This window comes from Sturnus vulgaris, chromosome 1, assembly GCF_052056855.1.
Source record: "Sturnus vulgaris isolate bStuVul1 chromosome 1, bStuVul1.hap1, whole genome shotgun sequence".
Taxonomy (NCBI): Eukaryota; Metazoa; Chordata; class Aves; order Passeriformes; family Sturnidae; genus Sturnus; species Sturnus vulgaris.
This window is the reverse complement of record NC_142243.1, coordinates 22,191,362-22,218,936: the sequence shown is the minus strand read 5'-3', so window position 1 is coordinate 22,218,936 and position 27,575 is coordinate 22,191,362. Positions and strand designations below refer to the sequence as shown.

At 39.4% G+C, this 27,575-nt stretch overlaps 1 protein-coding gene across 3 annotated transcripts in view; it reads right to left on the bottom strand.

The window, feature by feature from the left end:
- STEAP1 (STEAP family member 1) overlaps positions 1-27,575 on the bottom strand; it is a 109,691-nt gene that overhangs the window by 6,604 nt on the left and 75,512 nt on the right. Inside the window, exons 2-6 of one of the 3 annotated variants that reach the window (XM_088161358.1) lie at positions 20,767-22,677; positions 16,769-16,976; positions 5,250-5,558; positions 1,417-1,521; positions 148-660 (exon numbers count right to left, since the gene is read on the bottom strand). In XM_088161358.1, the coding sequence (XP_088017484.1) occupies positions 148-660; positions 1,417-1,509 (606 nt within the window). In that variant the 5' untranslated portion in view covers positions 1,510-1,521; positions 5,250-5,558; positions 16,769-16,976; positions 20,767-22,677. Of the gene's footprint in view, positions 1-147; positions 661-1,416; positions 1,522-4,524; positions 4,694-5,249; positions 5,559-16,768; positions 17,942-20,766; positions 22,678-27,575 lie in introns of those variants that run through there. The other 2 variants (XM_088161365.1, XM_014875600.2) reach the window with 2 other exon arrangements.

Sequence of the window (27,575 nt, the reverse complement as noted above, 5' to 3'; positions counted from 1 at the left end):
TCCATCCCTGAACAGCACTCTCTGTGAATGTACTTGAAAATCAAACAAAGGCAATGAAAATGGCTTTCCCCCATCCAGATTTGCCTGAATGACCAAACCAAGGATTTTCTGAATACAGAAGGGTTGATGTTTGTGTGCCCATCGTACCTGCTGGAATGCCCAGTTCAGCAGCTTGTATCTGTATGATCTTCTCATTGGATAGCACAGGCTATAGCAGGCATGCAATGTAGCGAAGAAGAAACTGAGAAGTCCAAATTGTTTTCTTGATGACATCCATCTATCCAGCCACTGAGGAAACCTTTTATACTTGGTGCCAAAGTACAACTGGAAACCAGCAGCTAATATTCCTGGTAAATACACTAATGCTAAAAGGGTAATTGAAGTCACTGGTAAAACTTTATTTATGACAAGGATTGGAATTTTATAGAAAACGTTTTCCTTTCTGGTTATAAAAGGATATATGACATCTCTCATGGAAGTGTAAATAAATGTTAATAATGAAATCACAGATGCTATCTTCATTGGCAAGTGCCACTTTGGGAACAGATCCTGCTTGCAGTGCTGTTCTGAAGAGTGTTCAAACTCACCAAAATGGTGTGCTTGATGTAAATCAAAAAGTGCAGCTGCTTCTGATGGATTGGCAACCTGCATATCCACATTCTGGAAGAGACAGAACGGAAATACAAAGGGAGTTCAAGAGAAGATTAAAAACTTCAGTAATGACAGTATTTGCTATCATGACTTTTACAACTTATTGCAGTGGAACCATATACAAAACATATGCACTATGAGGTAACTTGGAAGCATAACATATCAAACAACATAGTCGGCACTAGAGTAAGGCACTCGTAGCATATATTTCCCATTCTTCATTATCTGCAGTGATTTTAAAATAGATTTTCATTCCAGGAAGATAACTACACTGCAAGGAAGGAAGGATGACATTATGTGAAGCATCATTTCACCTTCTTATTATATGAGTTACAGACTTCAAATGTCAAATTTCAGCTATAGACTTAATGATGTGGCCCAAATACCATGCATAAGAAAGGATTAAAGGACTTTTTTTTGTAGGATGTGGAAAACTTTCTGAGTGCAATGTTGCCATAGATAAATTTCATACTCCTGTGTAAAAATCCTGAACTATTTCTATGGAGTTTCGCTCATTTGTAAGATACAATTAGCAGCTACCCCCGTGTAATTTTTAGCTGTCTCAAACTTTGTTTATTTTTTATCATGGACTGTGATTAAATTGAATGAGATGTTCTTTATCTTTTTATCTCCTCATGTCAATATTGTGACAACACTTCAGAAATATTCATGATATGCCAATGTGATGGTAACACTCTGGACAAAACTGAATCAAGGATTGCTTTATTCTATGACATATGAGCTGCTTTTTTACAGAAACATTACCAAGTAGTTAAGATTTCCTGTATTTCTTCTTGGCATGATGCTCTGACTTGCATTCTGATCAATGGCACGATTACCACCTTCCCTCTTCTCCATTGTAGAAACTCCCTGCAAAACAAACACAGGATGTAAAACAGGTTTTGAAATGCCATACTGGAACTTTGAGGCCTATTCTCCCTCAAAATGTTTTCTTCCTTGTCCTCCACACACTTGCTAGAGAAGGTACAGTCAACTAGAGAAAGGAAAGTCTGTTCTCTGGGAATGGAAAAAGCTCAGCTTATTTTCTGGGTAAAGCAGAGAATAAGAGAAAGCATAAATCAACATAAGAAAATTACTAATGAAAAATAATATTAAAGCCAAATATCCCTGTCACCAGCGGAACTGATGCATTAATTCAAGTTTTTAAATGACAATAAATTAGTTTGAAACAGCTTACAGGAAAAAACACGTAAAATGTGAAGATGGATTTTAAGTTCATGAGACTTGCTGATACAAGAAGCTCATGGAGAGGTGTTGTTTCTAATATATTTTAGGGTTTAGAATTGGTCTACCTGACAGTCACTCTGGGGCTTTAGAGGTAAATTCTCCCTTCAAGATTGTCAAGAAACTGGAGCTTCACTTATGCTGTTTCCAGTTATTTTGGCAATACTCATCACCACCAGTAGTAACAGAAATGGTTCTAAGCTGTTAGGGATGACAAAAAATCAGAAAAAGAAGAAAAAAGAAAGACAATCAATAAACTGAAAGAGATTATTTCTGGAAATCCTAGGATAGCAGGGAAGACAGTATTTTGAAGAGCATGAAATAACTACAGGGCTTGCAAGGACCTTGCAACAAGCGCTTCCCAGGTATGCATCACACTGTTGCACACTGCAGGAGAGGCACTGGCACCATGCTACTGGAAGCTCAGAGTCCATACCACAGGGTGACTTTCTGTGACAACCTTTAAGAAAATTTCATGGGTCTTCCATGTACTTTCCTACCGAACAGCTGAATTACTAGATATTAAATGTTTTTTTCTAAATACTGATTCTTTTATATCTATAAATCTTTTGGGACATTATCTAGAGAAATCAGACTTTGACAATTTTCCTTCTTTTAGGAAGGTTCCTAGGTTAGGTGTCTAGTTCCTTCAGTGGATGAGTCTCAGTCTTTTACTGTCTGCTATGAGGGTTGGCTCTCTGCCAGGCCACCAGGCACCTAAAGCTGAAGTATTCTTTTTTGAAGTGTTCTTTCCCTTAGTATTTCTCTTTGGATTTTTCCCTCCTGGTAGTCAGCTCTCCCTTTGAGCATAACCTTTCAGACAAGTGTTGCAGAGGAGGGTCAACAAGAGTTCTCTCTGAAGGTCAGGCTGTTAACCCCTTCCTATACCAGCTAATGGTGTAGGAAAAGGTTATCCTTTGTATATCCTGCACACAAGAAAGTATGGACTGATGAAGGCACACTTCTGTTTTTCCCCCCTATTCCTAGGGCTAGTCCTGGTGATTTTATCAAAAGTTTTGGGGTATCACATATCTTCATAAAGCCTCAGATTTTACCATTTCTACTTCTACATGTTTCAATTTACATGATTTCTAGCTGTTACAATTCAAATAATAGTTAGCAAATAGAACTTAGTAGGGTGAACTTACCTGTAAAGAACCTAATAACAAATACAGTGAATTCCACATCTGTTTTTAAGGAACTCATAATATGAAGGGCAGACACTAGTTTTGAGGCCTACCTTCTGGCTACCAATGCTGTCTTAGAGGTCCAAAAGTGTAATTTAGTTTGGGAAGCTCTGTATGGAAAAGCCTGCTTCACCCAGTTCGTGTACTCCTATCACGCTTCATTCAGACATTTTCAAGTCCATTATTAGTTTCCAGTTAAAGGTTTATATTGATGAGGATGTAATAAATGATATGATGTGAACAAAAGCAACCCATGAGCTAGAATGCCAGCAGCTGATCCTAAAAGCTGATTTATTGGTTCTTTTGAAATACAATGTTTAATACAATGTTAAATACAGCGTTAGAGGTTTATATAGCAGAAAACAAGACAAAGAAAAAAGAAAGTGTGTGCGAATGAATGCATGTGTTCATCCAGGGAACTATGTGTTTCAGCCATGCAACTTAATGCAAGGAAACTCAAGCATCATATTTCACCTGGCTTCTGATACCAGTTAACACGAAATTATTTCCCAGTAACAACAGTAATAGCCTTTCAAAACCCTAGAAGAAGAGTACCTACAATTCACTATTCAGTGCCTTATAAATTGCTAGAAATAAGTATTCTAGACTATATGTCTTTCTGGAATATATCCGAAGAAAAATTAGAGTCCTGCAAGAGACAGTTAGTCACCTAACTCACAACTGTAGTAAGAGAAAACAATTATATTAATGTCCATCCTCAGCGCACATCCCTTCCGCTCTGGGAGGCAGCTGTCAACGAGGGGTGGAGAGCGTCCCGCTGCAGAAAGCCAAGTTTCCAGCGCTGTGAGCACGCCGCTGGATTTTGTACCGAGACAGCACGCTCACTGTAACGCTGAACCATCAGGGATCTACACTGTGCTGACATTATCCCGGGAAAACACCATCCCAAGTCACTGGGAAGTTTTCCTGAGTAAGGGGTTTCAGGGCTGACTCCACGAAAAAAGAAAAATGCGCAAAATAAACGAGGAGGGGATGGAAGAGGCGCGGGATAGTGCCTGCACCTCTCTCTCGGCACTATCGGAAAATTGCAGCATGGAACTGCTGGGGATGTGTGTCTCACTTTCCAAGTGCCCGCTGCATCGTGCGGGACGCTGTAGGCACTCGGCACACGAGCTCATAACTCTCCTCTCTCTTCAGAAATTCTGCTGAGCTCGGTGGAAAACCGAATGAAAGCCCAGAGGATGGGAGCCGGAGAGAGTTCCTCTTCGGCGGGGTGCACTCCCTCAAGGCGCCCGAGCTCGCCGGGTGCTCCCGGCCCGGCCCAGCCCAGCCCAGCCCAGCCCGGCCCGGCCCGGCCCGGCCGCGTGGCGGGCGGGGCCCGAGTCGGAACGCGCCGCAGCCCGCCCGGACGGGCGCACACGGACACCTCCCCGGCGGCTCCGGGCACGGTCGGCCCCCGTCCGCCCCTGGGCTCACTCACCTCGGCCCGGCAGCCCGGCCTCTCCTCCCCGCCCCAGGTCCCGCCGAGGAGGGGCGGCAGCGGCGGCGGCGCGTCTCGGGTCCGTCCGTGGGGAGCAGCGCCCGGCGGCGCCGCTCGGAGGGGAAGGCGGCCTCGGGACAGCAGCGGAGCGCCTGCCGGACTCTGAGGAGATGAGAGGCGGGGGAGCCCGGCCGCAGCCTCCACCTCCCCTCCCGGCCCCGCCTTCCGCGCCCATCCCGCTCCCCTCCGCCCGGCTGTGCGAGCCGCGGTGCCGTGCCCTGTCCCGAGCAGCGGCGGGACAGCTCGGCCGGGGGGACTCCCCTCCGACACCGGCCGGCCCAAACAGCGCCCGGTCGTGGGTCTGCTGGGCCCTCGGCCGGACAAAGGGCGCATTCACCTGCTCCCTCCCCGCCCCGCCGCAGGGAGGAGGAGGAGGAGGCGCCGAGGTGCGCTTCTCCCCCCGGAGCCCCTCGCCTCCAGCAGCCGGAGCTGTGCCCGCAGCCCCGCCGCCTGTGACCCTCGGGTCCCGGGAACTCTGCTGCTCTCCTTTCAGTCCGTTCTCTCTTCCCTGCTGCTTCCTCCAAACGTGTCACTCTCCTAACCTGACAAAACGCCCTATTAATCCTTGCTTCTCATACGAGCAGTCCTCACTTTAATTTTTTTTCCCCCCTAAAATACGATGATCCCGTAAGTTCATTTTTGATTGGTGATTTTTTTTTTTTTACCTGTGCTGGCGATTTTGAAAAGGCAGCTGTCTCCTGAAATTTTAGTCACACAGTTGTGTGAACTATCATTATCTTGCGAAATCTCTGTTTTAGTGCGTATTTTGACATTTAGTTACTTCCTGGCGTTGAAGGACACACAGCCAGTTCGTGTTAGAAATGTTTTCATGCAGAGCTCATTGTGTCCTTCTCGGGATGTCTTCACAGAAATTATGCCAAGTTCCATCAAGTTGTATCTTGGGCGGGGGGAGAGTAGATTTTTATTTTCTCCTTTCCAGTAGATGTTAAATGGACGTAGACTCCAGCTGAATGCTACATATGGGAGAAAAGAGGAGATTGCCTTAGAAGGATTAGAAGAACGGAATAATTCTCTTGAATAAAACCTTAACTTTTACATGTTTTTTAGTTACTTTCATTAGCATGTTTTTCTGTGCTTTGCAAAAGGCTATTTCCCAAGTGTTTCCCATTAGTTACTGTTTTTGCAAGGGATGCTGACTTGGGTATGCGCTCACTTTGTGCAAGTGCCGTTTGATTTCCTTCCCTGCTCCTTTCTTTCACGGTCGGTTTGGGATTTTTGCCCGTTCCCATCGGCAGGGTGACGCCTGGCGGTGGGAGCGCAGGGGAGGAGGCTGCCTGGGTCAAGGTGTGCCGGGCGCTTCCAAACCCGGCTGGGCACACTTTGCAGTCTAGAGGGCTAAAAGCATGTTCCTAGTGAACTCCTTGGCAAAGCACTGCTCAGAAGCCCTGGTGTAAGCTAGTGTTACGGGAACTGCATTTATAAAAGATATCTCAAGATGCGGAGAGATTGCAGCATCTGGATATCCTGTCTTAAGAATAGAATATGCTATCTTAAGGATAGAATATCCTTAAAGTATCCTTGGCCTTTTCATAAAACACACAAGAGCTCAGCCCCTGCATATGCGTTCTCAGAAGATGAGATGAAAAGGCAGCCTAAATGTGAACCTGACTATTAAATAAGTACCTGGTAAGCAGTTCTGCACAGATGCTTTTAGGTATCTCTGGACAAGCAATCCCCTCTCTAGTCTGCATCCTGAGTACTATTAGGTGCCTATCTGTGAATAAAAATGGAAAGCTGATTTTATGTGGGTGCTGACAAAGTGGAAATAGATTCAAATGCTAGTGAAAGCTTTCATGCCTACCCTAAGGCATGACTTCCACATCACTCAAAGTACTACTTATATTAGAATGGTTACTGGAAAGCAAACTGCATGGCAGTCCTGCAGACCATTACACCCAGATGATGTGCATGCTCACTGCATGCTCACAGCTGTGAACTGGTATTTATGAGTTATGCTTTGTAAGAAGTCTAAGGCTGAAGGTAGGAAACACCAAAGGAATCAGGAGTTGATTCAAAATGAGATCATTTCTCTTGGAACATGCTGAATGGGCATGATGTCACTGACAAGTATGTAAAGTTATGCAGGTTTGGCTAGCTCCAGAGGTTTAGAATAGTGTCAATATGCTTTAACTCTTGTAGGAGCTGAGGGAGAAAGAATAATACTTTTGTGTTTGCTGAAGTGTGTCAGGGTTTTTTCCAGAGAACAAAAATACTCTGGTGACACTGTCTTAACCACCTGTGTTTTATTCCTTCTATATTCTGATCAAAGTCTGTGTGTGATGTTGACAAAGAACATGAAGGAATGCTTGATTACATTTTCTGGAGGAAAGAAATACTGCATAATTGACAAGATTGCCAGAGAGTTCTTTAATCTTGATAACAGTTTCATCAGAATTTTTATGTGGAGAAGTCTGTGGTCAGGACAAAATTTGTCTGCTTCTGCAACTAACTCTTTAGACTAGGAGTTCTCAGAACAACTTGCCAAATGGTGGAAAAATGGTGCAGTGTTCCAGTAACTCGCAGACCTACATATAACCACACTAACAGTCTTACTCAGAATTTGTTGAGTAAGCTGAGTGTAACTATTAGTGTCAGCAAGATGACTACAGCATGCCCTTGGGTGACTCAGAAATGATGCTACATAGAGGAAGCTGGTGTGGAAAGGTGGAAACCATTCCCTGTAATTTAACCAAGTGCAAACGGGCTGGATTCAGCCGTGTTGAAACGCTTAAATGGTGACTGGGTTTCCAGGATGGCACTTGAAGGGTTCACTAGAGGCTTACCAAGGTGGTAAAGGGCTCACAGCTCATGCTCCCTGGGGAGAGCCGTGGAGAAACTGGGCTTGATTTGTCTCGTGAAGAACAGACTAAGGGATGACATAGTAGCATAGTACCCTCCATACTTGAAGCGAAGGTACAAAGCTGAGGAAATCCAACTCTTGTTGGTAGTGCCAGTGAGTGTAAAACAGTCAGGGATCACAAATGGCATTTGAAGGTTCCCACTGGGTGCTAGGGAAATATTCTTCACTGAGAAGATAGTGAAAATCCTCATTGTGTCCATTGCTTCTTGTCTTTCCTTTGAACTCCACTGAGAAAAGTGTGGCTCCATATTCTTTACTGTCTTCCTCTCTCAGGTATTCATATGTCATGTTAAGAGCACCCATGAGCCTTCTGGTCTCCAGGCTGAATTGTTCCAGCTCTCTCAACCTTTCATTGTAGGAGAAGTGCTTCAGTCCTTTAATCCTCTTCATGATGACCTGCACAGAAGCAATTTCAGTACATCTGTGTCTTGCTCGTTCTGCGGAGTCCAGAACTGAACACAGCAACACAGATGAGTCTCAGAGGGGCTGAGGGAAGGGGAAGGATGACCTGCCTTGACCAGCTGGCAGTGCTCTTCCTATTGCAGCTTAGTACTTGGTCTGGTATTGACAGGAGTCTTCCTTTGAGTGGGACAAAATTTAACTGCATTAATGTTTTTGCCCATGAAAATATGTGAGATGACACCAAGAGGACTCTTGCTCAGAATCCCCAAACTCAGCAGTCTGTGAAAAGGAACATAAAAATATAGGAGCTACAAAGAATCATGTATGAATTTAGAAAATTATGAAAGAATTTGAAAACTCATGTTGAAATGCTATCAAATCTAACCTGATTTTGAAAATTGCAGCCTAAGAAAATGCAATGTTGACTCCTAAATAGGAGTCAGGAATGGAAATGGCGAATTCCCCGTGCTCACGTTGTGAGTAGGAATTGCAGATGCAGCTGGTAGAGAATGCTTGTCCCTTGTGGACTGAGGCCATTTGAGAACAGAGACATCAGACAATGTACTTGGTTTACTGTCATTTAATAAGCTTCTTTATCCAGAAGGAGATCAGATAAGCATACAACTGCTGTATTCCCTGTTGAATGAGTATGTAGTGAAGGACCAGCTGTTCTTAGTGAGTAACATTGTTAAAGTCAAACAAATTTCTTACTTGGCCTGGATTTATCACACAAATCCTGATTCAAAGAAGTGGCACTCAAGCTACTTGAAATAGTTGAATTCCTCTGGAGGATTTAAGTCATCGGTGCCAAGAAATGGGAAGCTGAGGAAAATAACTACAGTGAAAAAGCAGAGAGGCTCAAGATTGTTTGAGAGGGCTGTTCAATCTCTCATGTGTAAAAAAATTATGTATTACTTCTCTTGAATTGTGAGAAATCAACAAAGCCACATGACACTCAATCTTTTAAACAGTGATACTTTTAGATGTTGTTGAAAGTACAAGTAAAGGCCACGTGACTGCCACAGTTAAAGTTCAATGAAATGAGTTGAAAAACAACTCAAAGTAGAGGAGAATAGCAGTATTTTATTTTCTCATTCCCTGTAAAAAATTGCATTCTGGATTTCAAGTATATAATTTATAGATAAATTTAGAGAGCACTTCCATTCTTAATTTTTTGAACTAGCACCTTTCACAGCATTCCTTTCTGATAATGCATGTTGTTTCTTGGAAGCAACAGAGAAGAATTTGTTTTATATTTAAGAAAAAATTTTGATTGAATCAGACATAGTGATATTCCTTGGGTATAATCACACACTCTTAAAGAAATGCTTGCCCTTCCCAGTGCGTTTGTTACTTTTGCTTATGTAACATCTAAAATTGTATTGTTATCCCTTGAGGCAGCTGTGGTACTTCTCTGTGGTGTCCTGTTGATTTCAGTATATTACCACACACATGCCACTGGAGTATAGAGCTCGCTGCCTTAAAATACTTATAATAATGAAACCAGTGATAACAAAAATAACAGTATTTTATATAAAGATTAACAACAACAACAAAGCCACAACAGCCCTGACACACTTCAAGGCTGTAAAATGTAAAGAATACAAGGAAAGGAGTAGACTTACAGGGAAAGGGTTACTGAACAAAGACAGAATACTGGTCATGCAGGTTTTTTTTACAGGAAACCTTTTTCCCTAAATCTGATTATGTAATAGCAAACATCAGAGATATTATTTTCTGCTGTGGTATATACGGGTATTCATTACCTCTAATTGTTAAAAAATATAAGGTTTTACAGTATTTCTACAAGAATCCATTGAAATTAAAATACTTTGGAACATATCTTGTGAAAAAGTATGGCTTATTGCTCATAGCTGGGGTTCTTTGATGGATTTTGTGGTTGTAATTGTTTAACCCCAGCCAGCAACCAAGCTCCAGGCAGCAGCTTTCTCACTCCCCCTTCTGTGGAATGGGGAAGTGAATTGGGAAGATAAAAGTAAGAAAACTCATGAGATAAAGACATTTTGATAAGTAAGAGAAAAACTATGTTCACAAGCAAAGCAAAGCCACTTCCCGTGGGCATGCAGGTGCTCAGCCATCTCCAGGAAAGCAGGGCTTCATCAAATGTAATGGTGACTTGGGAAGAGAAACGCCATCACTCCAAACATCCCCCCTTCCATCTTTTCCCCCCAGCTTTATATGCTGAGCATGATGCCATATGGTTTGGGGTTTTGCTTGGGTCTGTTGGGGTTGGCTGTCCTGGCTGTGTCCCCCTTCCAACTTCCTGTGCATCCTCAGACCACTCACAGTTGGAGGGGTGTGAAGAGCAGAAAAGGCCTTGTCTCTGCAAGCCCTGCTCAGCAATAACAAAAACATCTCTCTATTATCAGTGCTGATTGCAGTGCAAATCCAAAACACAGCCCCATGCCAGCCATTGTGAAGAAAATGAATTCTACCCCAGCCAAAACAGCACAGGGGTTTAGGAATGGCATTCTAATGTCATTATACTTCCCGTGTGGAGTTACAAAGGCATGTGGTGACACAAAATTGTCAGGATGTTGTAACATCCCTCCCACAGTCATTTTCTTTCCCAGGTTTTCTACCTCAGAAATTTATCAGAAAATCTTGTTACAATACCATATTTTAAACTCCTTAGAGTTTGTAAGGAATTTTTTGGCACTACACCTACAACAAAAACATGCAGGTTTTTTCCTATCACCTTAGTGCCTACAAACTCCAGTCCCTGGTGTCAGATGCAGTGCAAACACAAACCACGGGCACTGACACCTTCTCTGCAGCCTGTCACGTAGGTTTCACATTAGAAACAGTAGGAGACAGGTGATGCAAGCACGTGGGGAGGAAGCTGAAATGAACATGGTTTTAGAAATGTAATGAGGGTGATGGTTTGGATGTCAGGCTGTGGTAATAACTGTGCAGTATGATGATAGCAGTCTCCACTGCTGATGCCATTGTAATAGCAACAGCTTCCTAATTTTAAAGAGGGATTTGAAAGAAGACAAAGAATTAGCTTTGTCAGAATTTATAAATAATTTCTTGGTTACTAAGACGTCTTTGTGAAGTGAGCACGTGAGAAAAGTTCTTAAAACACTATGTTAAGGGTACTGAGGTACTTAAAAAGACCCTACGTTTGTCAGATGGTTGTGAGAAATTTGATACAATCTAAACAACTGTGGAACAGAACCTGCTGATGCATTTGAAATTACTTAAATACTTCAATCAAGTAATACCATAATTAATTTAAATGAAACAAAGTTGTCTGCCATCCAATTTTGGGAAAATACTTTTTATGTGAAACTACGGCATGAATACATTTGTTATGGTTGACTGGTAAGGGAATCGTTGCTCACATGCAAAGACTGACAACACAATTACACTTACGTCTTCAATATGGAAATAATTGTGCTAATTAGAGCTTTTTAAGTTGGATATTTTGGTAGATTTGGAATTAATTTTCAACAATTTTGCTGCTAATATTGATATTATATAGCAATTGTAAGTTCTTAGAGCAAGCATATTTTAAAATCTGAACAGTTTTCTTATGTACAAAAGAAAAGAGCTTTTGTCCAAAACTTAATACTGGAATTCTAGTTTAGGATTCCGACTGTTCAAGAATACTGTCCGTGGTCAAAATTAAAATGCTCCTGCCATCCAGAAACACTATTCTATGTGACTAACTTCATGCTACAAACAATACTAGATAGCTGAAGCTAATTGTCAGAAATAATCCAAGAGATTATATCTAAAATGAGATATTTGTTTGGATTTATTCCCACTGCCTGGGGCACTGGTCTACTCTAGAAGCAGAGCAAGGACTCAAAAAATAACTGGAGCAGGAAATGAGGCAGGGCTGGAACAGACAGAGAGCTCAAGCAGAGCAAGAACAGGGAGCTCAAGCAGAGCAAGAACAGCAGGCTCTAGCATGCTGCAGGTTCCAGAGAAAAGCTGTAAACTTCCATCTAACATCTAAATGAGCTTTGCAGGAGACGCAAAAACTGTGTGGAGTGGTAGATATACCAGATAGTTTTGCTATAATTTGGAGTTGCTTCAGCAGGCTGGAGAAATGGGCCAATATGAAGTTCAGCTAAGTCCTATACATGGGAAGAAATAAACCCATACACCAGAACGGGCTGGTGGCTGACTAGCTGGAAAGAAGCTTGGCAGAAAAGGCCTTGGAGACACCAAATGAACATGAGCACCCTTGGAACAATGAATTATTCAATTCCTGGGCAGCAGGAAGCAGAGAATTGCCAGAGGGCTGAGGGAAGAAGTTCTCCCTCTCCTCATCTCTCAGCCCACATCTAGAATGCTGTGTGCAGTTCTGGCTCTCCATACTTGTATGGGTCCAGCAAGGGCTGCCAAAGGATTAGAGGATTGGAGCATCTGACATAAGCAAAGATGGGCTGCATAGCTTGGAGAAGTGAAGGCATGGGGACACTTTATCTATGTGTAAATACCAGGGAGTAAAGAAGAGACAGACATTTCTCAATGACAGAGCAAGAGGCAAAGGGTACAAAGTCAAATACATGAAATTACATTTAAACCTAAAAGAAATATTCCTGATGGGCTGTGGTTGAGATTGCGTTGATTGTGAAAAGACTGAAGTGAAACTCCACCCTAATGAGTATGGATGGTTTCAGGAATTGGACTGGAGAGTGCACTAACTTGAATATAGAGGTTGAGTGATGAAACAAGAACTTGATGAGAATTTTAAATCTTTATCAGAGGAAGTGTAGTCAGAAATCTCCTTTAGGGTAATTTTTTCTGTTTGGTTATTGGCCGTACTTGAATTCTAGAGTAGAAGTCTAGATTTCTGCTATTTTGCTATTTACTTTGGCACACTTGTTTGACTAGAGTTGGTGGCCTAAGGTGACTTATCATTAATGGCCCTCTGAAAATTCTGTCTCGGCCAATTCTAATAGAGATCTCAATGAAAGTGGAGGCAGAGAAGGTGTGGTGAAAGAAAAGATAGACACTGGCCTGGGTAATGATTACAGGCTGGCAGATTTAAGCTTGGCAATCACTTCACAAAGAGATGAGAGTCAAGTCAGAAGCTCTTTAAATTACTTAGTAGAAAAATTGCATATATCTTGTCTCCTATCTAGTTTCAAAAACAATATTAGAAGATAAAACAGTGTAAAGAAACCCAGTCTGAGCGTTCATTAAAGAGCAGCAAAGCCTTTTATGGAGACAAGATTTTCTTAAAATGATTTATTATTATAGTTCCCTGATTTTCAATATGGATCTGTAACAGCCCTGGTTTTGGCATGAACTACAACATGATATTTTTTCCCTTCCTAATCTGTGTCAGCTGATAATATTGTCCTGACTTATTTAGTCAATGGTTCATGAAAAAAATAGGAACTTCAAAGACAGGAACTATGGTCCTAAATATTCAGGTGCTCTACTAAGGGTTGAGCGCTGCTATTTATCCTTTACTCTCACCTAAGGAATCTCCTATGATTACAAGCACTTTTTTCTTATTGCCTAAAATAATTGTTTGGATCTTTGTGAATTCCATTCTGCAAGGCATTTGTCTAAATTTTGGGTATTATGGTGCTTTGCATGCCTAAGAAACTGAAGTGGGCTGATATATTTAAGGATGCCTTAGTGTCTGAGGAACTTGCCTAAATGACTGCTGTAGTGGTATTTAATAAACATTAATTAATAAACTGGTGTGGTAAACCATAAACCTTTTATCTTTGTAAGAAGATACTCTTTTTGATTGACTCATGACTAAACCTGTCCCAATTCTACCAACTCCTACTTCTTGTAAATTTAGAACTTTCAGCAAAACAAAAATCACCCTAATATACACTACCAAAACACAACTTAGAGGGGAAAGTTAAAATAAAGTACTCTGAATAGATGTAATTTAGTATCCTTTGTGTTTTATAGTCTAGTGTTACTTAATTTGGGGCTCACAAGTGCTATTTTATGTTGACAGAAATTGAAAATCCTGATTTTCATTACTTATCCTGACTGTCTTGTTTAAAAGTAACTCAAATAATGTGCTTTTATATTATCTAAAAGCCACCGATATAAAAGTAGTTGAAAGAATTTAGTACATTTCAATAATGGTGCTGGTAAAGCAATAAAAATAAATTATGTAATTTTTTCAAATTTTGGTTATATTAATACTAAATTCTGCCCTATTATTACTGCTTTGGTGCTGAAGAAAAAACCCAAATTTTGTCTTAGTATGTTTTTTGCACAGTTAATTAGTACAAAGCATACATAGTTATTTGTAACCCTATGAAGAAAATGACAGGTCAGGTTTTTTATAATGTCTTTGAAAGGAAGAGAGGTGTAACACATTTAACAAATCAGTAGAGCAAAGTAAAATTATGATGAAAAAAGTTCTTCTGGTAATACATTAATTTCAAATGCAAGTTCACATAAAATTCAGATGTTGCAAGAATTTTCATAAATGAGTAAATACTGTGTCAGTTCTAGCTGTATATACATGCAGTTGTAATTAAGAAAAGGGCTAGAAATTATATAAGAGAAAAAGAAATACTCTTTTCCTATGCAAGTCTTTCTTCCTGCTCTAAGATGTAGAGTCAGAGGTACTAAATGAAACATTGAAGCTGTTTGGTGTAGAGTGGTACATGTGGATTGGAATAAACAGGACTGCATTGGAGCTGACAAAGAAGTTGACTTGTATTTAAAATTGAATCAATCATTTGAAAATGGTTGGTAGTGGTGTATAATTCTACTGTTGTGGAGTTGATTCAGCATCACATCTGCTTGACACTAGTGTTGTGTTATTGTTGGTAGAATTGTTCCTTCTTTAGCATCACAAAAGAACATGGCTTAACCCTATAGAATGTCCTCTATGGAAATTCCTCAAAAAATTAAGGGACAATTTAATTCATGTGTTAGATAACAGAACATTCCATACTGAAATAGGTTGTGGTCCTTTAAATATTCCATAAAAATACTCTTAGTTTTACTTTTGCCCTTGAACAGCAGCACTTTGTGTAATACACAGGAGCAAAGTAAATCCATATGCTACCAAGCCCTTTTTCTGCTAGAAAGGCTTTTGATTTTGATGGCATGGGAAATCTCACTCATTAAATAAAAAACTCACTCATTAAACAGCTTCTCCCCTTACTGCCATGCTGACCACCTCTACTTTCATTCACAAATTCATCTAGCTATCTCTCTGAGACACATAAAGTTATACTTTGGCTCAAGGGAAGAGAAAATAGCTTCCTGTATATGCTCCTCATCCCAGCTGTTGACTTTTCCACATGGCCAGCTGTTTCCCTGCGACAACCTTCCCTCTTCAGAACAGCATATGTTGGAAAAATGTATAACATTATTTCTGGAAAACAGCTTCTACTCTTCCCCCCTCCATTCTTGGCCATGTTCTGTGGCCTGAAGAGTAAAATGTCAATATCAGTGTAGGGTTGTTTGCTTGTTTAGTTGGTTTGTTTGTTTTTCTTTTTTTCCTTGTTGTTGTTTAAGACCAAAAATGTACTGAAGAAGTAATTTCCATTTATCCATTTCCATTTCCATCCTTATTCAAAATTTTTGTTTTAGCTCGGAGAAACAGGAAACTTGGATGAGGGTGACTTTGAGGAAAAAAAAAAAAAGAAAAACTCTGGGTGAGAAGAAAAAAACTCAGTATTGGGTCTTATCTTGTTTGGGTTCTCTGAAAAGTTCTTTCTTGTCCTCCCCCAGTACTACTATTACTAAATTAGCTACAGTGCCAGAACATGCTCATATCCTGATACAGCCCTAAGAACTTCCAGCTTGCAGCAGCCAAGCTTTCCACTAGTGGTTTAAACTAGCACATCGTTCTTGCAGGGGTGAAAGCATGACCAAAAGGTCACTGAGGTCAAGAGCAGATACTTTGCCACTGACTTCAGCAGACTTTGTATCTGGTCCTTTGTCAGAAGCTCAGACACCAAAAGCTCCGGAACGCAGGTCGGTGTCAGAGCCAGGGTTTGCTTTCCTCTGGAGCTGAACACCGGGCGAGAAGGAAGCTGGGATTTCCGCGGTGGGCACGCACAGTGCCTCGCTCACACTCAGCAGGGCACCTGGGCTACAAGGCTGGCTGGCTTTTTGGCTTCCTGGCTATTTCTTGGTTTATGTTTTGCTGCAATGTCTTACGTCTGCTGTGCACTAAGAAAAGGAACATATAAGTTACCATAACTCAACTGATGTTCAATAACTTGTTAAGCTGCTGTCAAATTGTAACAAGGCGTGAAGTCTGAGCATGAATACAGCTACCACTCTCAGCAACAAATGGGAATTAAAATGTTGTATCAATTATGGTTTTTATAGCAGGAGTAAATCTGTTTTAATTACTGAAATGGGTTAAGCCATGCCCAACAATAATAAAAACGCAGTGAAAACGTCTATTTCCTAAACTAACAGGATGACATGAAACAGCCTTCCTGAAGTAATAAACACGTAGAATTAAGCAATGAAATCTTTGTAATTAAATACTTCATAAGGGAGGCATAAACTTACTGTGAAAGATACAGAAAGGTGAGATAAGAAGAAATGCAAATTAATATTTTCACTGAAGTTATTTAATTTTGTTTTTCAGTCGTTGATTTTTTCTATAATAGGTGTTTACTTTATAAATCCACTATGTACTGAAGTTCACCAAGTCATCAAGGGTGCTGAAAAGGAAGGTGCCAGCATGTAAGCCAGCATATTCTTCTCATCAAAACTTTTGACAAATCCCAGAGCATAAAATAGATAATTAATGCTGGAGGGAGATTTCAGAGGGTATCTTCCATGATGCTCATATATTTTCTGGAAGACACGTACAGAAATATAAACCCCAACACAACAATGCTTCCCAGCTACTTCAGAGTATCTGTTGTCTCAGCCAAATGTCTGTCCCCCGAGCCAGACACTGACCTTGGGCAGTGTCCTGAGGGAGCATTTTTAGAGGGGCTGTCCTGTGGTTGGTGGGAGACACAAGGCAGGCTGGAGAAAAGCATCCTGGAGTGGGACTCTGATGACTTCCTTCTTGGCCATCTGGACAGCTGATGGGATGCCTTTGGAAAAGACCACTGCTCTGTGTGTCTGTTTCCTCTCTTTAACATGAGGATGGTCGTCCTGATATCTGTGAAAATATTTTGAGGTCACTAAGGGCAAATACTACAGCAGAGAAAGACAGTAGCAATTGCTGTACTTATCAGTCTTGGGATGTGCTAAACTGTAAGCCTGAGACTTCACCAAGTCTGAAGCACCAAATGCTTCTGTTACTTATATATACTCTTCCTACAGGTTTACACACTTCCCTGCCACACATTCCTTATTCTTACCCAGTTGAATAGAGAAGGTGTATCTGTGCTCAGGATGTTCTGGGTTCTTACTGATTTCAATTAATTCATGCACTTGGTGGCTGCCAGACAGTAGCTATGCTGCTTCCTGACTGTGTAACATTTTGTTAATGATGGGAGAGTTAAAAAATGAGCAGGTGTACTCGGTGTCCTAAAGCCAGTTGGTCTCAGCATGTGATAAATACTTGACTGTCTTTTGTGGAGGTACAATTTAAAATAATGTTAATCTTTCTCGTGTGAACATTTTAAAATGATTTATTAGAATATAAAATAGTTTCAATTGGAAGCAGATTTTGGGTTGTGCCTCCTGGGAATAGTGGATGAATTGGGTGGTGTTTGTGAGAAAAGGCTGTTAGGGATTAGGAATATTTAATAGTCTGCTACTATACAGCACATATTAAAATTAAGTATTACCAGTCAGAGCTGGTCTCATAAGAACCATTCACTGCATGGAAATAATAGGGTAGATGGTGATAGCCATTCATCCTCTTGGCTTTTCTTTGTGCTTCTCTGCTGAGACTACAGGAAGTAAGTGGAGAGAGGTGACTGCCAGTTCCATGATTTTTGAAGCTCCGCAATGCTGAAGGCCATTACAGCTTATGGGAATCAACAAATGTAATTATATTGGGCATTTTCTTTGGAATTATAAATACTTTGGTCATAAATAAACCCTTTATATGTCTTTATACAGTAAAGTCTTCTCCAGTTGCATTTTAAGTGCTGTTACTGTTTAAGATTTATATTAATATACTTGTAATAATAATCTATTAAATGTTATGTATGCCTTTCTGTGACACCAAGCAGTCTTCATTGTGAAATAGAATTCTGCTGTACATTAACAAATGTGAATTCTAATAATGATGAAAGAGTAGCTAAATATCAGAAGAAAACAAATATATAGTGGGAGCTATTGATCTATGGAGAGAAAACAAGTTGACACTAGCTCTTAAGTCAGCATATCCAGAGACTTCATAAATTTGTGTTCAATTGAAGTACCTCAGGAGGGTTGTGAATCAACAGCAATGAACTTTTCTGTAACTGACTTCAGAATAAAATAAATTTGGGTTCTTTTCTTGTCTGACCTTTTTCTAGTTCTTTATGTTGTGTGGGTTTTATTTTCAGGGTTTTTTTCTTTTTTCTTGGTTTAGACTTTGAAAATGTTGAGACTGAAAAGTTATATTTGTATCATCTTGCACATTTTGGTCGGATATACTTTTGGATATAGTGGATACAATTTTTTGATTTGGAGGGTTTGTTTGGGTTTTTTTTGTTGCATTGTTATTTGTGTACTGTTTTTAAAAAAGTAATAAGAAAAACGTTTGACCACAAGGTGGCATTGAAGACACGCAAAATACACAATCCTACATTTGAATAGAAAACAGTTTAAAAGAAAAGTCTGCTTCGCTTCAGCTTTAAGAACGTTATTGTTAAAAAAGTTTCCAGTTAGGTTGCATACTAATGCACCCTGAAACTCCAGAAGAAGTTTGGCTTATTGAAGTAACTTACTGCTTGATAAAAGTCTTCTATTGACTTGTGTGCAAGACAGGAGAAGAATGGCTTTACCTTGGCATTGTCGAATGCTCAGAGAATAGATGACAGAGGGCTCAGATTGGAATGGAAACACCCAAGGCACTGCCCATCCATCATTCCCAGTGCACAATCCACATGGCTAAGCAGCTTTTCTTTTGCTCTTCCCATCCAGGCTCTGTTTGAGAGCAAAGGAGGAGCCAACACTTGACCTCTTTGGCCCATGGTGAGATCTCTGCCTGCTGTGCTGCCAGCTGCAGCCCCTAAGGATGTTTGGTTCACTGGTGTCTTTGGGGCACATCATCTATGGCTGTTCCTCTGCCTGCCAAATGTTTATCCAGCTAAGGAACACATATGACATTGGTCTCTTTTGCCCCAGAAGCTGATTTTGTCTTAAAAAATTATTTCCTTTATCATACTTATTAGCTATGACTGTAGCTAAATAATCTAGTTGTGCTCTATAGAAAATAATAATTAAAGAGATAACTTCTTCCTCAAGTGGTATTACCCTGGGGCTTAGTTTTCTTTTATGTACTTAAATTGTTCCTCACTTGAAGAAAAATGTAAAATTTGAAGAACATACACAAGTATATTAATGTCATGGCTGAAACACTCTGATTTTGTTTCTGGGTTTATCCCATTGGCAAGGTTGAATTCCTATAAATGCCTTTTGTTAGCTCTGTGTTTTTCCAGTGCATTTTCTCATGAATATTAGTCAAACATATTATGGAAAGTAGGGGCGATGTATACAATGAAAGATAGCTTCATTTATTTGTATGTCTGCTTTTCACAACTTTTAATCCATGGATCTCTTGATCTATAAGACATCAAAAACTTGTCTTTGGAAAAAAACAGTTTAAAACAAGTTATGATGTCTTTGGCATATAAACAAAGAAGTAAGCAAATAAAATAGTGGGAAATATGAATTTTAAAACAAATATTCAATATTTAGTCTGATTTTTATTTGGTTGGGCATTAGAATTCTTTGTGAGCACCCTCTTTTTACAAAACTGTAAATGGTTCTCCTTGTGAAAAGAGGTTAAACAATGCTGTTAGCTAGTATCCTACTGAATGTGTGATCTAGACAGCTTAAAAAACTGACAGCTTGTCCTCTGGGAAGCTGCATCACTGTGTGATAAATTTCTTTGCAAGGGAATTTTCATGCCATGCAGTCTAGATTTACTGGGCATCACATGATGTTCATCAGATCCCACTATTTTTTAAGCCTGAAATAAGCTGGAAGTTAAACCTACAAATGCTGCAGTGTTTTAAGATGCTGTGTTCTTAAAAGCCAATGTATAATTTGGTGTAGGTTAATCCCATTAAAATTAGAAACAAATTAGCTTGACATTGAAGATGGGAAAATCAATCCCTACTTTACAGAGAGCAATCCTTTATTTTCACACCAGGAATTGGAAAATGCTTTTCCTACTTTCCCAGTTTTTGGTATATGTATTTAAGACTTTTTTCTCTTCTCAATACAGTTCAAGACAACCAGGGGAAACTACTCACATGAAATAGCTTAATGAAATTAATGAAATTAATTGATTAATTAAATTAAATTAATGAAATTAAATATATTTACTTGAATCACATATCTTTCTGAATAATAATTTTTCTGAATTTATTAAATGAGCTTGTGTCATTTGGGTTTCTTGTTCTTCCAAGGACTCACAGCTATAGATTTCTTAGATTAGCTCAGTTTGGAATGTTTGTGCAGTTTTGATGGCAATTGCAAATACTTAGTTAACTTGTCATAATTAAATTCTTTGCAAACTGTTGGTGAACCCTGAACAGATTAAATGAAATCAAGGAGATAGATACATCATAAACACATACTTAAATACTTGCAGAGACCAACACATGGAAATTGCTTTTTTTGTTAAGTTCATGCTGTGAGACGCTTTTTTGAGCTATATCCTTTTTTTTCAAGTAGCTACCTATGGATATTGGGTGGCTACAGACAAATTCACAGGTGTTTTGTAGTCAGCAGACTGCTTCCCCACTGGAATGGGTGCTGGAAATGCCTGAACGTGGCCTTACATGTGAGATGGCTGCAGCCTCTTGCATTAGCCCTGCGTGTATCATTGTGGTGCTTCCTCTGTGCTGTGTGGCATAGAAAAATTTGCAGCACTGTTGATTTGGCTCGCTGAGATGGGACTTTCTGTTGTGGATCTTCTGCTGTTGCAGAGTTCTCTCATTAGATCTGGCTCTGAGGAAATGTATGCCTCTCTCAATGGCATTAAATTCCATCTCTTCCCTGTACTGGTGTTATCACTGCTGCATGCAAAGAGCTCTTTAGATGCAGGAAGGATGTGCTGGGTGCATGTCCAGTTGAGGCTGGAAAGTGGCCAAGATGTTGGTTCTCCCCATCAGGAGGAAACTCAGTGTTGAAATGAGCTCAGATTCCTTTGTGGAATTAAGGAAATGCCCCCATGCTCCTGACAGCACCCTTGCAGCAAATGGAAAATACAGCTCTGTTGCTGGGAACTACAAAAAAAACAAAGACAAAAATACTGTGTTTGGATAAGATACAAAATGTCATGTTCTGAAATTTGACCTGAGTTTAAGAAGTATGTATTTAAAAACTTGTCCCTCTTGTGTGTTGCAATTAGTGGCGCAGAAACCTCCTACTTCTGGAAGACAGACTGCAGGGGATAAACAGTATTTCTTTTTCTCTATAGTTATAAAAGAAAAATTATTATTCGTAAACAACAAAACAACAACCTTCTTTCCCAGCTCCAAAAAATAGTGGGTGTAGTTAGTGCGTGTAGTTTCTTGTAGTTTTTTGTCAGAAATCTTAAGCAGTCCTTCAGTTAAAAAAAGATGAAGAAGTATTTGGTTGCATTGATACTATTCCATATAAACTTGAAGTAACTCCAAAATTTAAAACTTTTCCATAAGGTCACTGGTAATCTGAAATTCATCTCTTATATGGTGGATAAAAAAATCCAGTCATTTGGAAAGAGATTTATATGGATGAAAACAGATAAATTTTTCATATTTGTATGGAGAGGGAAGGACTTTCTTGTACAGAAAAATAGATTAAACCAGGAAAATTCATGTCGACAGTTTTCAGAAAAGGAAGGCTATGATATTTTTAGAGTTGCTTCAAATACAATTTATATATATAAGCTGAAATGTCAAAAAGACAGTGGTACTTGAATTTTAGTGAATTTCTTTGGGAAATGTGTACTCAAGTACATAATGTCCCTTAATCTTACGCATTAGGTACACCTCTTTTAATTCCAAATGTTAAAATTACAAATCTAAAGCATGGTTGTCTAAGTCCTATATGTTATAAAATATATAAGGTCCAATTAACACTGCAGTTCTACTGCACCTTATACTTAGAGTCCGGCGACTGTTTCAGATACAGCTTTCCTTAGAATACATAAAAGTTGTGCTGAGGAAAAATTTTCTATACTGCAACATACACAATATCAGCATCAGAAATGCCAAGAATCAGCACTGGCTGCTGCTATGCTTAGCTGATAACATCCATTTGCCCATCCTGCCTGGATTTCCCTCTGGGAAAGCTGGAGTGCTGAGAGTTGACTGGATCTAGCCCTGATAAGGAGCTTGACTATGCTGTAAATTGTGCCTCGGACTGGGAACTTCAAAGGACAGGAGATTTGCAAAGTAAATGTAGCTTTTATGAGATAGTTGGAGCCCAGTCGGGGGGTGGCAACTCTTATCAGTCTCTGTTAAAGCTTCAAAGTGGGGCATAGAGAATCTCTGGGTAATGGCTGGTTTGAAAAAAATCTTTGAATAATAACTCCTGTTATTATCATTGTCCAATTATAATCTTTGTCTACAACTTTTGTTATACTAATGACTGATGACTTAGCTTGTCCTGTTGTGTGCAAAACACATCTCCTTTCAGGTTATCTTCTTTAGTTCATGCTGTTTATTTCCTTCTCAAGGTATGTAGTGAATGCTTTTTACTTTCCCCTGCAGACAGAAAAATATCTTCAATTAGATATTTATCTAAAGCTGTTATCGGCTTTAGCTGTGTTTGTTACATAATGGAATTCCCACGCAGCAAACCCAGGCAGGCCTGCCCTGCAGCCCCATCTAATAACAGCAAGAGCTGCACATTAAACTCACAGTATGGCCACATTGCTTTCACAGTAACTTTTATACATTATCACAGGACAAAAAGAAAATTAGCAGCCAAAATGTTATAACCAGGAAAGCAGCATGTAAGAGGGATAAAGAAAGAACAATTTAGAGCTATCAATTATGAATATTTAATGATAGCAAGGTATTTTTTTTTTCAGAGCTTATCTTAGCTGGACCCCTTCTTGCCAACAGAAGCATCTAATTAAAAAAAATAAATAAAAAAAAATCTGATTTAAACAATTACTAAGCCCTTTTGTCCAATTTCTCATGTTCCTTCTTATACCCGTAGTACAAGACTTCACATTGAGAGCCTAAAGAAAGCTTCACCTTTCTTCCTATTGAAACATTTTGCTTCTTACACCTTGGGAGATAAAGTTAAAGACCAGAAAAGAACATACAACTTCTAAGTGGGAAGTGATGTGTTCTTTTCAAATGCATTTTGCTCAAAATATATACTAAGCTGTTTTTAGTTGTTAGACTAATATAAACCAAGCTCTTTCTAGTTTTCAGATGTCTGATTGATTTGTATATCTGAAATCTGCAAGGTTGTTGACATCTGCTGCTTTGAGACTGAAACACGCTGAATACTACTAATTGTTCATTGAGCTATGGAGCCTCTTATGCAATTAGGCCACTTTTTTGATGAGAAAATCAATTTTAAATTAAAGAACTGCACTAGGGAAAGGTGTAACTTAAAGGTTCTATCTAAAAGGAAATTCGAAAACTATACTAGAATTGTAGTGCTTTGTCATGCAGCAGATCTTTTATTCCTGCAATGCACCTCAGTACCTGAAGAGGAGCATTTTGCAGAACATGGTAATCCACCTTCAGAAGTTTAGTTACATTATTTTGGAGTTGGTGAGATTGTTGTGCTGGTGATAAGACAGTGTATGGAGACGGCAGAGAATACATGAATGACAGCAGAAGTACACACAAGACAACTGAACAGTGATGCTCAGGGAATATTATTGGATGCACTCACATGTTGTTTAACTGCAGAGGTATTTTCTCCTAGTGAAGTACAAGTTCATTTTTTTGCCAGGAGAGTAAATGCAATTGATACAAAGAGCCCCTTTTATGACATCCTGAGGCTGTGGAGTTTTCTCCCTCTTTATTCTTATGCTGCCAAAGCAGGCAAGCAAGCTCACACACAGAGCTGCCAACTGGGCTACTCCACTTTGTACAAACTAGAACAACCTGAGCTAACATTCTTTCACACCTCTTATAGCTGATACTGACTCTCCTTTTCACCCTTTACTTCTAGGTGGATGTGAGATGCCTCGGCTTCATGTCAGGTGAAGGTGTGAAACTGGGCTAAGTATTAGGTTTGTAAGCTCCTTGATGCTCTGTCTAAAGATCTCAAATAATCTTCTTTTCAATTACTATCATTACTTAATCTGGCTTGGCTTGACTATGTTAACTGATGAGTTCACACTGATACATTAAAACTCTTATATTTAAGCTGAGCTGCTTGAATCCTTGCCTGTAGTCATGGACAGATGGACTGGTGATGGACAGATGTATCAGTGTCCAATTCTCATAAGATGATCCCCTCACAATGTCAGAGATACTGACCTTTCCTGGAATAGAGTATGTCTCACTCACATGTAATCTACTCAACCTCCTGAGAAAAGAAAATATAATGATGATGTGAAAAGTATGAAATGCATCCTTTGAGTCAAAGCATTGGTTTGTTTGAGTCAGAAATAGTTACGTATGTAAAAAAAAACTTGAGTACTACATAAATACAAACATATCTGTGTACATGCAAGTATGAAGCATCCTTAGATTATGTGTCCTTTACATTTCCCAAGTATGGCAAGCAGTATGTATTCAAGAAAGCTATTTGTTTCACCTAAACTTAACAGAGAAGACACTCATCTGTTTGGCAAAAAGAAAAAAGAGGCATTATTTTAATTTATCTCATTGGTGGTGCTTTCAATTAATTATGCAAATTTCCTAACAGTAAATGAAAATGAAAACGCTGAAAAGACCCTTCAGTTTAGTTCAGTTCAGTATCTTCTCCTTTAACTAATCTCCCAAGGACTTTTTGTTAGATATCATTATAATACTGATTTCAACATAGACTTCACATGGTATTATCTTTATATTTGACATACCTTTTGTATCTAAACCTGTTTAAAATGTCATTTCATGCAGTGTATCAAATAAAATGAATTGCAAAGATATGCTAAAGGCATTGTCTTGTGAACTTGATATGCTCTCTTTGGTAGATACTTACAGACAGATTATTTCTGCACAATTTGGCTTGGTGGACTACACTGAAATCTGAGTCTTACGGTCAGAATTCAGCAACTTGTTGTATGCCTGAAATGTAATAATCTTGTTAGAGTAAATGAAAGAAATACCACCATCGAATAGGTGCTACTCTTATTGAGATATGGAAGGCAATGTACCAAATTCTTATATAAATTCTATCACTGGATCTGCCTTGTGTCTTTTTTACTTTAATTTCCCCATATTTCTTTTCCAACAATAAGTTTCTTCCATCCCTTCTTTGGTGCACAAAGAGGCAGGAGTGGCTTTATCTGAACAAAAGTTCTCTCTCACTCTAAAGTTCCTGGAACTTGTATCTACATGTGTCCTTGAGCTGTGCTAACTCAAGTTGGTGGTAAGAGATATAAATTGCATTTTGTTGTGCTACTCCAGCTGTGTGCTAAGGGGATTAATTTCAAGGCAAGATATATGTTTCTGTCTCACTGTTCTCTGTGGCTTCCAGAATGGAAGGGCAGCTTTGATTTGCTCAGGAGCTGTTGGTAAGGAGGGATAGTGACTCAGTTTCTTATTTGTGCTCTGCATTTCTGTCCTCCCTGAGGTACAGCAATCAACAGCTTGGGTTACACAATGTTTCTCTTTGTAGAGAAACATTGACCCAGCCCTCCATTTGTGAGTGTTGGTCTCAACCTTGTCAGGATGCAAACTGATAAAAACATTTGTGAAGCCCTTATCTGTGTGCTGAATCATTTTTCTTTGTTGTCTTTTGAACTTGATGAAACCCACAGAAGAATGTGGTGAGTCTTACCTAGAGTCATCTCTAGTACAGGCATAGGGAGCATGGCCTGTAAGGGGAACATTTCCAACACTTGCATGGAGAAGCAGCACAGGGGGATGAGGAGAGGCTTGGTCTCTTGCTTATTTAAACCTGGACCCAAGCACAACAGGGTGCCTCAGGTTGGTGGCTGGGAAGTCTGGGGGTTATTATGAGTAAACACTGAAGTAGTTGGTGCAATTCATTTAATGTCAAAGAGACCTAGGTGTTCACTCAGACAGTTTCAAGCCCAAGTGCATTTAATTTAATGTGCTGTTATTTTATTAGTGAAGCAGACAACTTCCAGCAGCTTGCTTATGTGTCTGCACTTAGCAGTTGTTGCCTTGATCAATTTGAACTTCTAGAATGGCAGTTCGGGTTGTTACTGTGCCTAGTCCGGATTCAAGAGTGCAAATATTTTTTCTCATTGAATTTTGTTATTTCAGGATATTCCCTGACCTGCAAGAATTGAAATTTCAAGGAAGCATACTGAGGACCACAAAAACCTTAATCGTAGAGCTACATCTCCCTCAAAACCTTCACATAAATTAGGATGTGTAGATTGTGATCATTTAATATAGAAAATTCTACTTTCTAGTTGTCAAAATTAGTTCCTTAGAGGAACTATTTATTTATTCATGCAGTAGCTCAACACCTTGAAGAAACCAGAAGTGCAATCAGTTTAAATACAGACATATTGATGGGCTACAATGGATGATCCCAGTGCAAAAAAATTCAAGATGTGTTTGCAGATGAGTGGCAGTGGTGATATTCAGAAAATTATATGGAAAGCGTGAGGGAGAAAAGGCTGTACAGAAAATTGTGTACCTGTGGACAAGTCTGAAAAGGGGGTGCATGGGGCTGTCCTGAATGAAAACTGGATGGGCATGACTGAATACAAGATATAAGAAGACACTGGCTTATGAAGAAGTAGAATTGCTATAAATAGCTCAGTTTAGGGTCCAGGGAAGACTATTCAGTAGGAAGGTTAGAAGGTGGGAAGGATGGGAAACAGGCAAAACTTCTGAGTACTCTGTTAAAGAGTAGGATATCTGTATTTCTAACGTGTCATGAATGTTCCATGGAACAACAGAAACACACCAAAAATCATAAGACTAGTCATATTGTTGGATAATTTATACTTCTTATGATGTGCAACATAGAAAGGCTAGTAAAGTCACTAAAGTGTTAAAACATTTGTCTTGTGCCTTCTGTAGAAGAAAGAATATGTTAAAATTGCAACACAAAGGTCTTCTTAAACTGGAAATGGAGAGAGAAAAGAGGGAGTCATGATTCCAGGAAGTGCTTTGAATATCAAAGGCAACCCTGAATATTTCATTTGCTTTGAAAGGACACTGATCAAGCTTTGAATGTTTCATTTGCATTAAAAAGGGACAAGAATACACAGCTAAGAGAAATCATCCAGGATTGGAGGAAATCAGCCAGCAGATGGAGTAATTTGATGAATCCTGCACCCTTAGCTTCTGCAACAAGAGTTTTTGGGTGCCTATTATTTCTTGAGCTCCTAAGAAGAAATCATTTTGCTCTTAAAATTTGGGTGTGCATTATTAAGTGTTTTATTATTTGCAATCCAGTTTAAAAGTTTCTAATTAATTGTACAAACCTTATCTTCAGAAACTAGCATTTATTGTGCTTTGAGCTTTCATACTCAGTATTA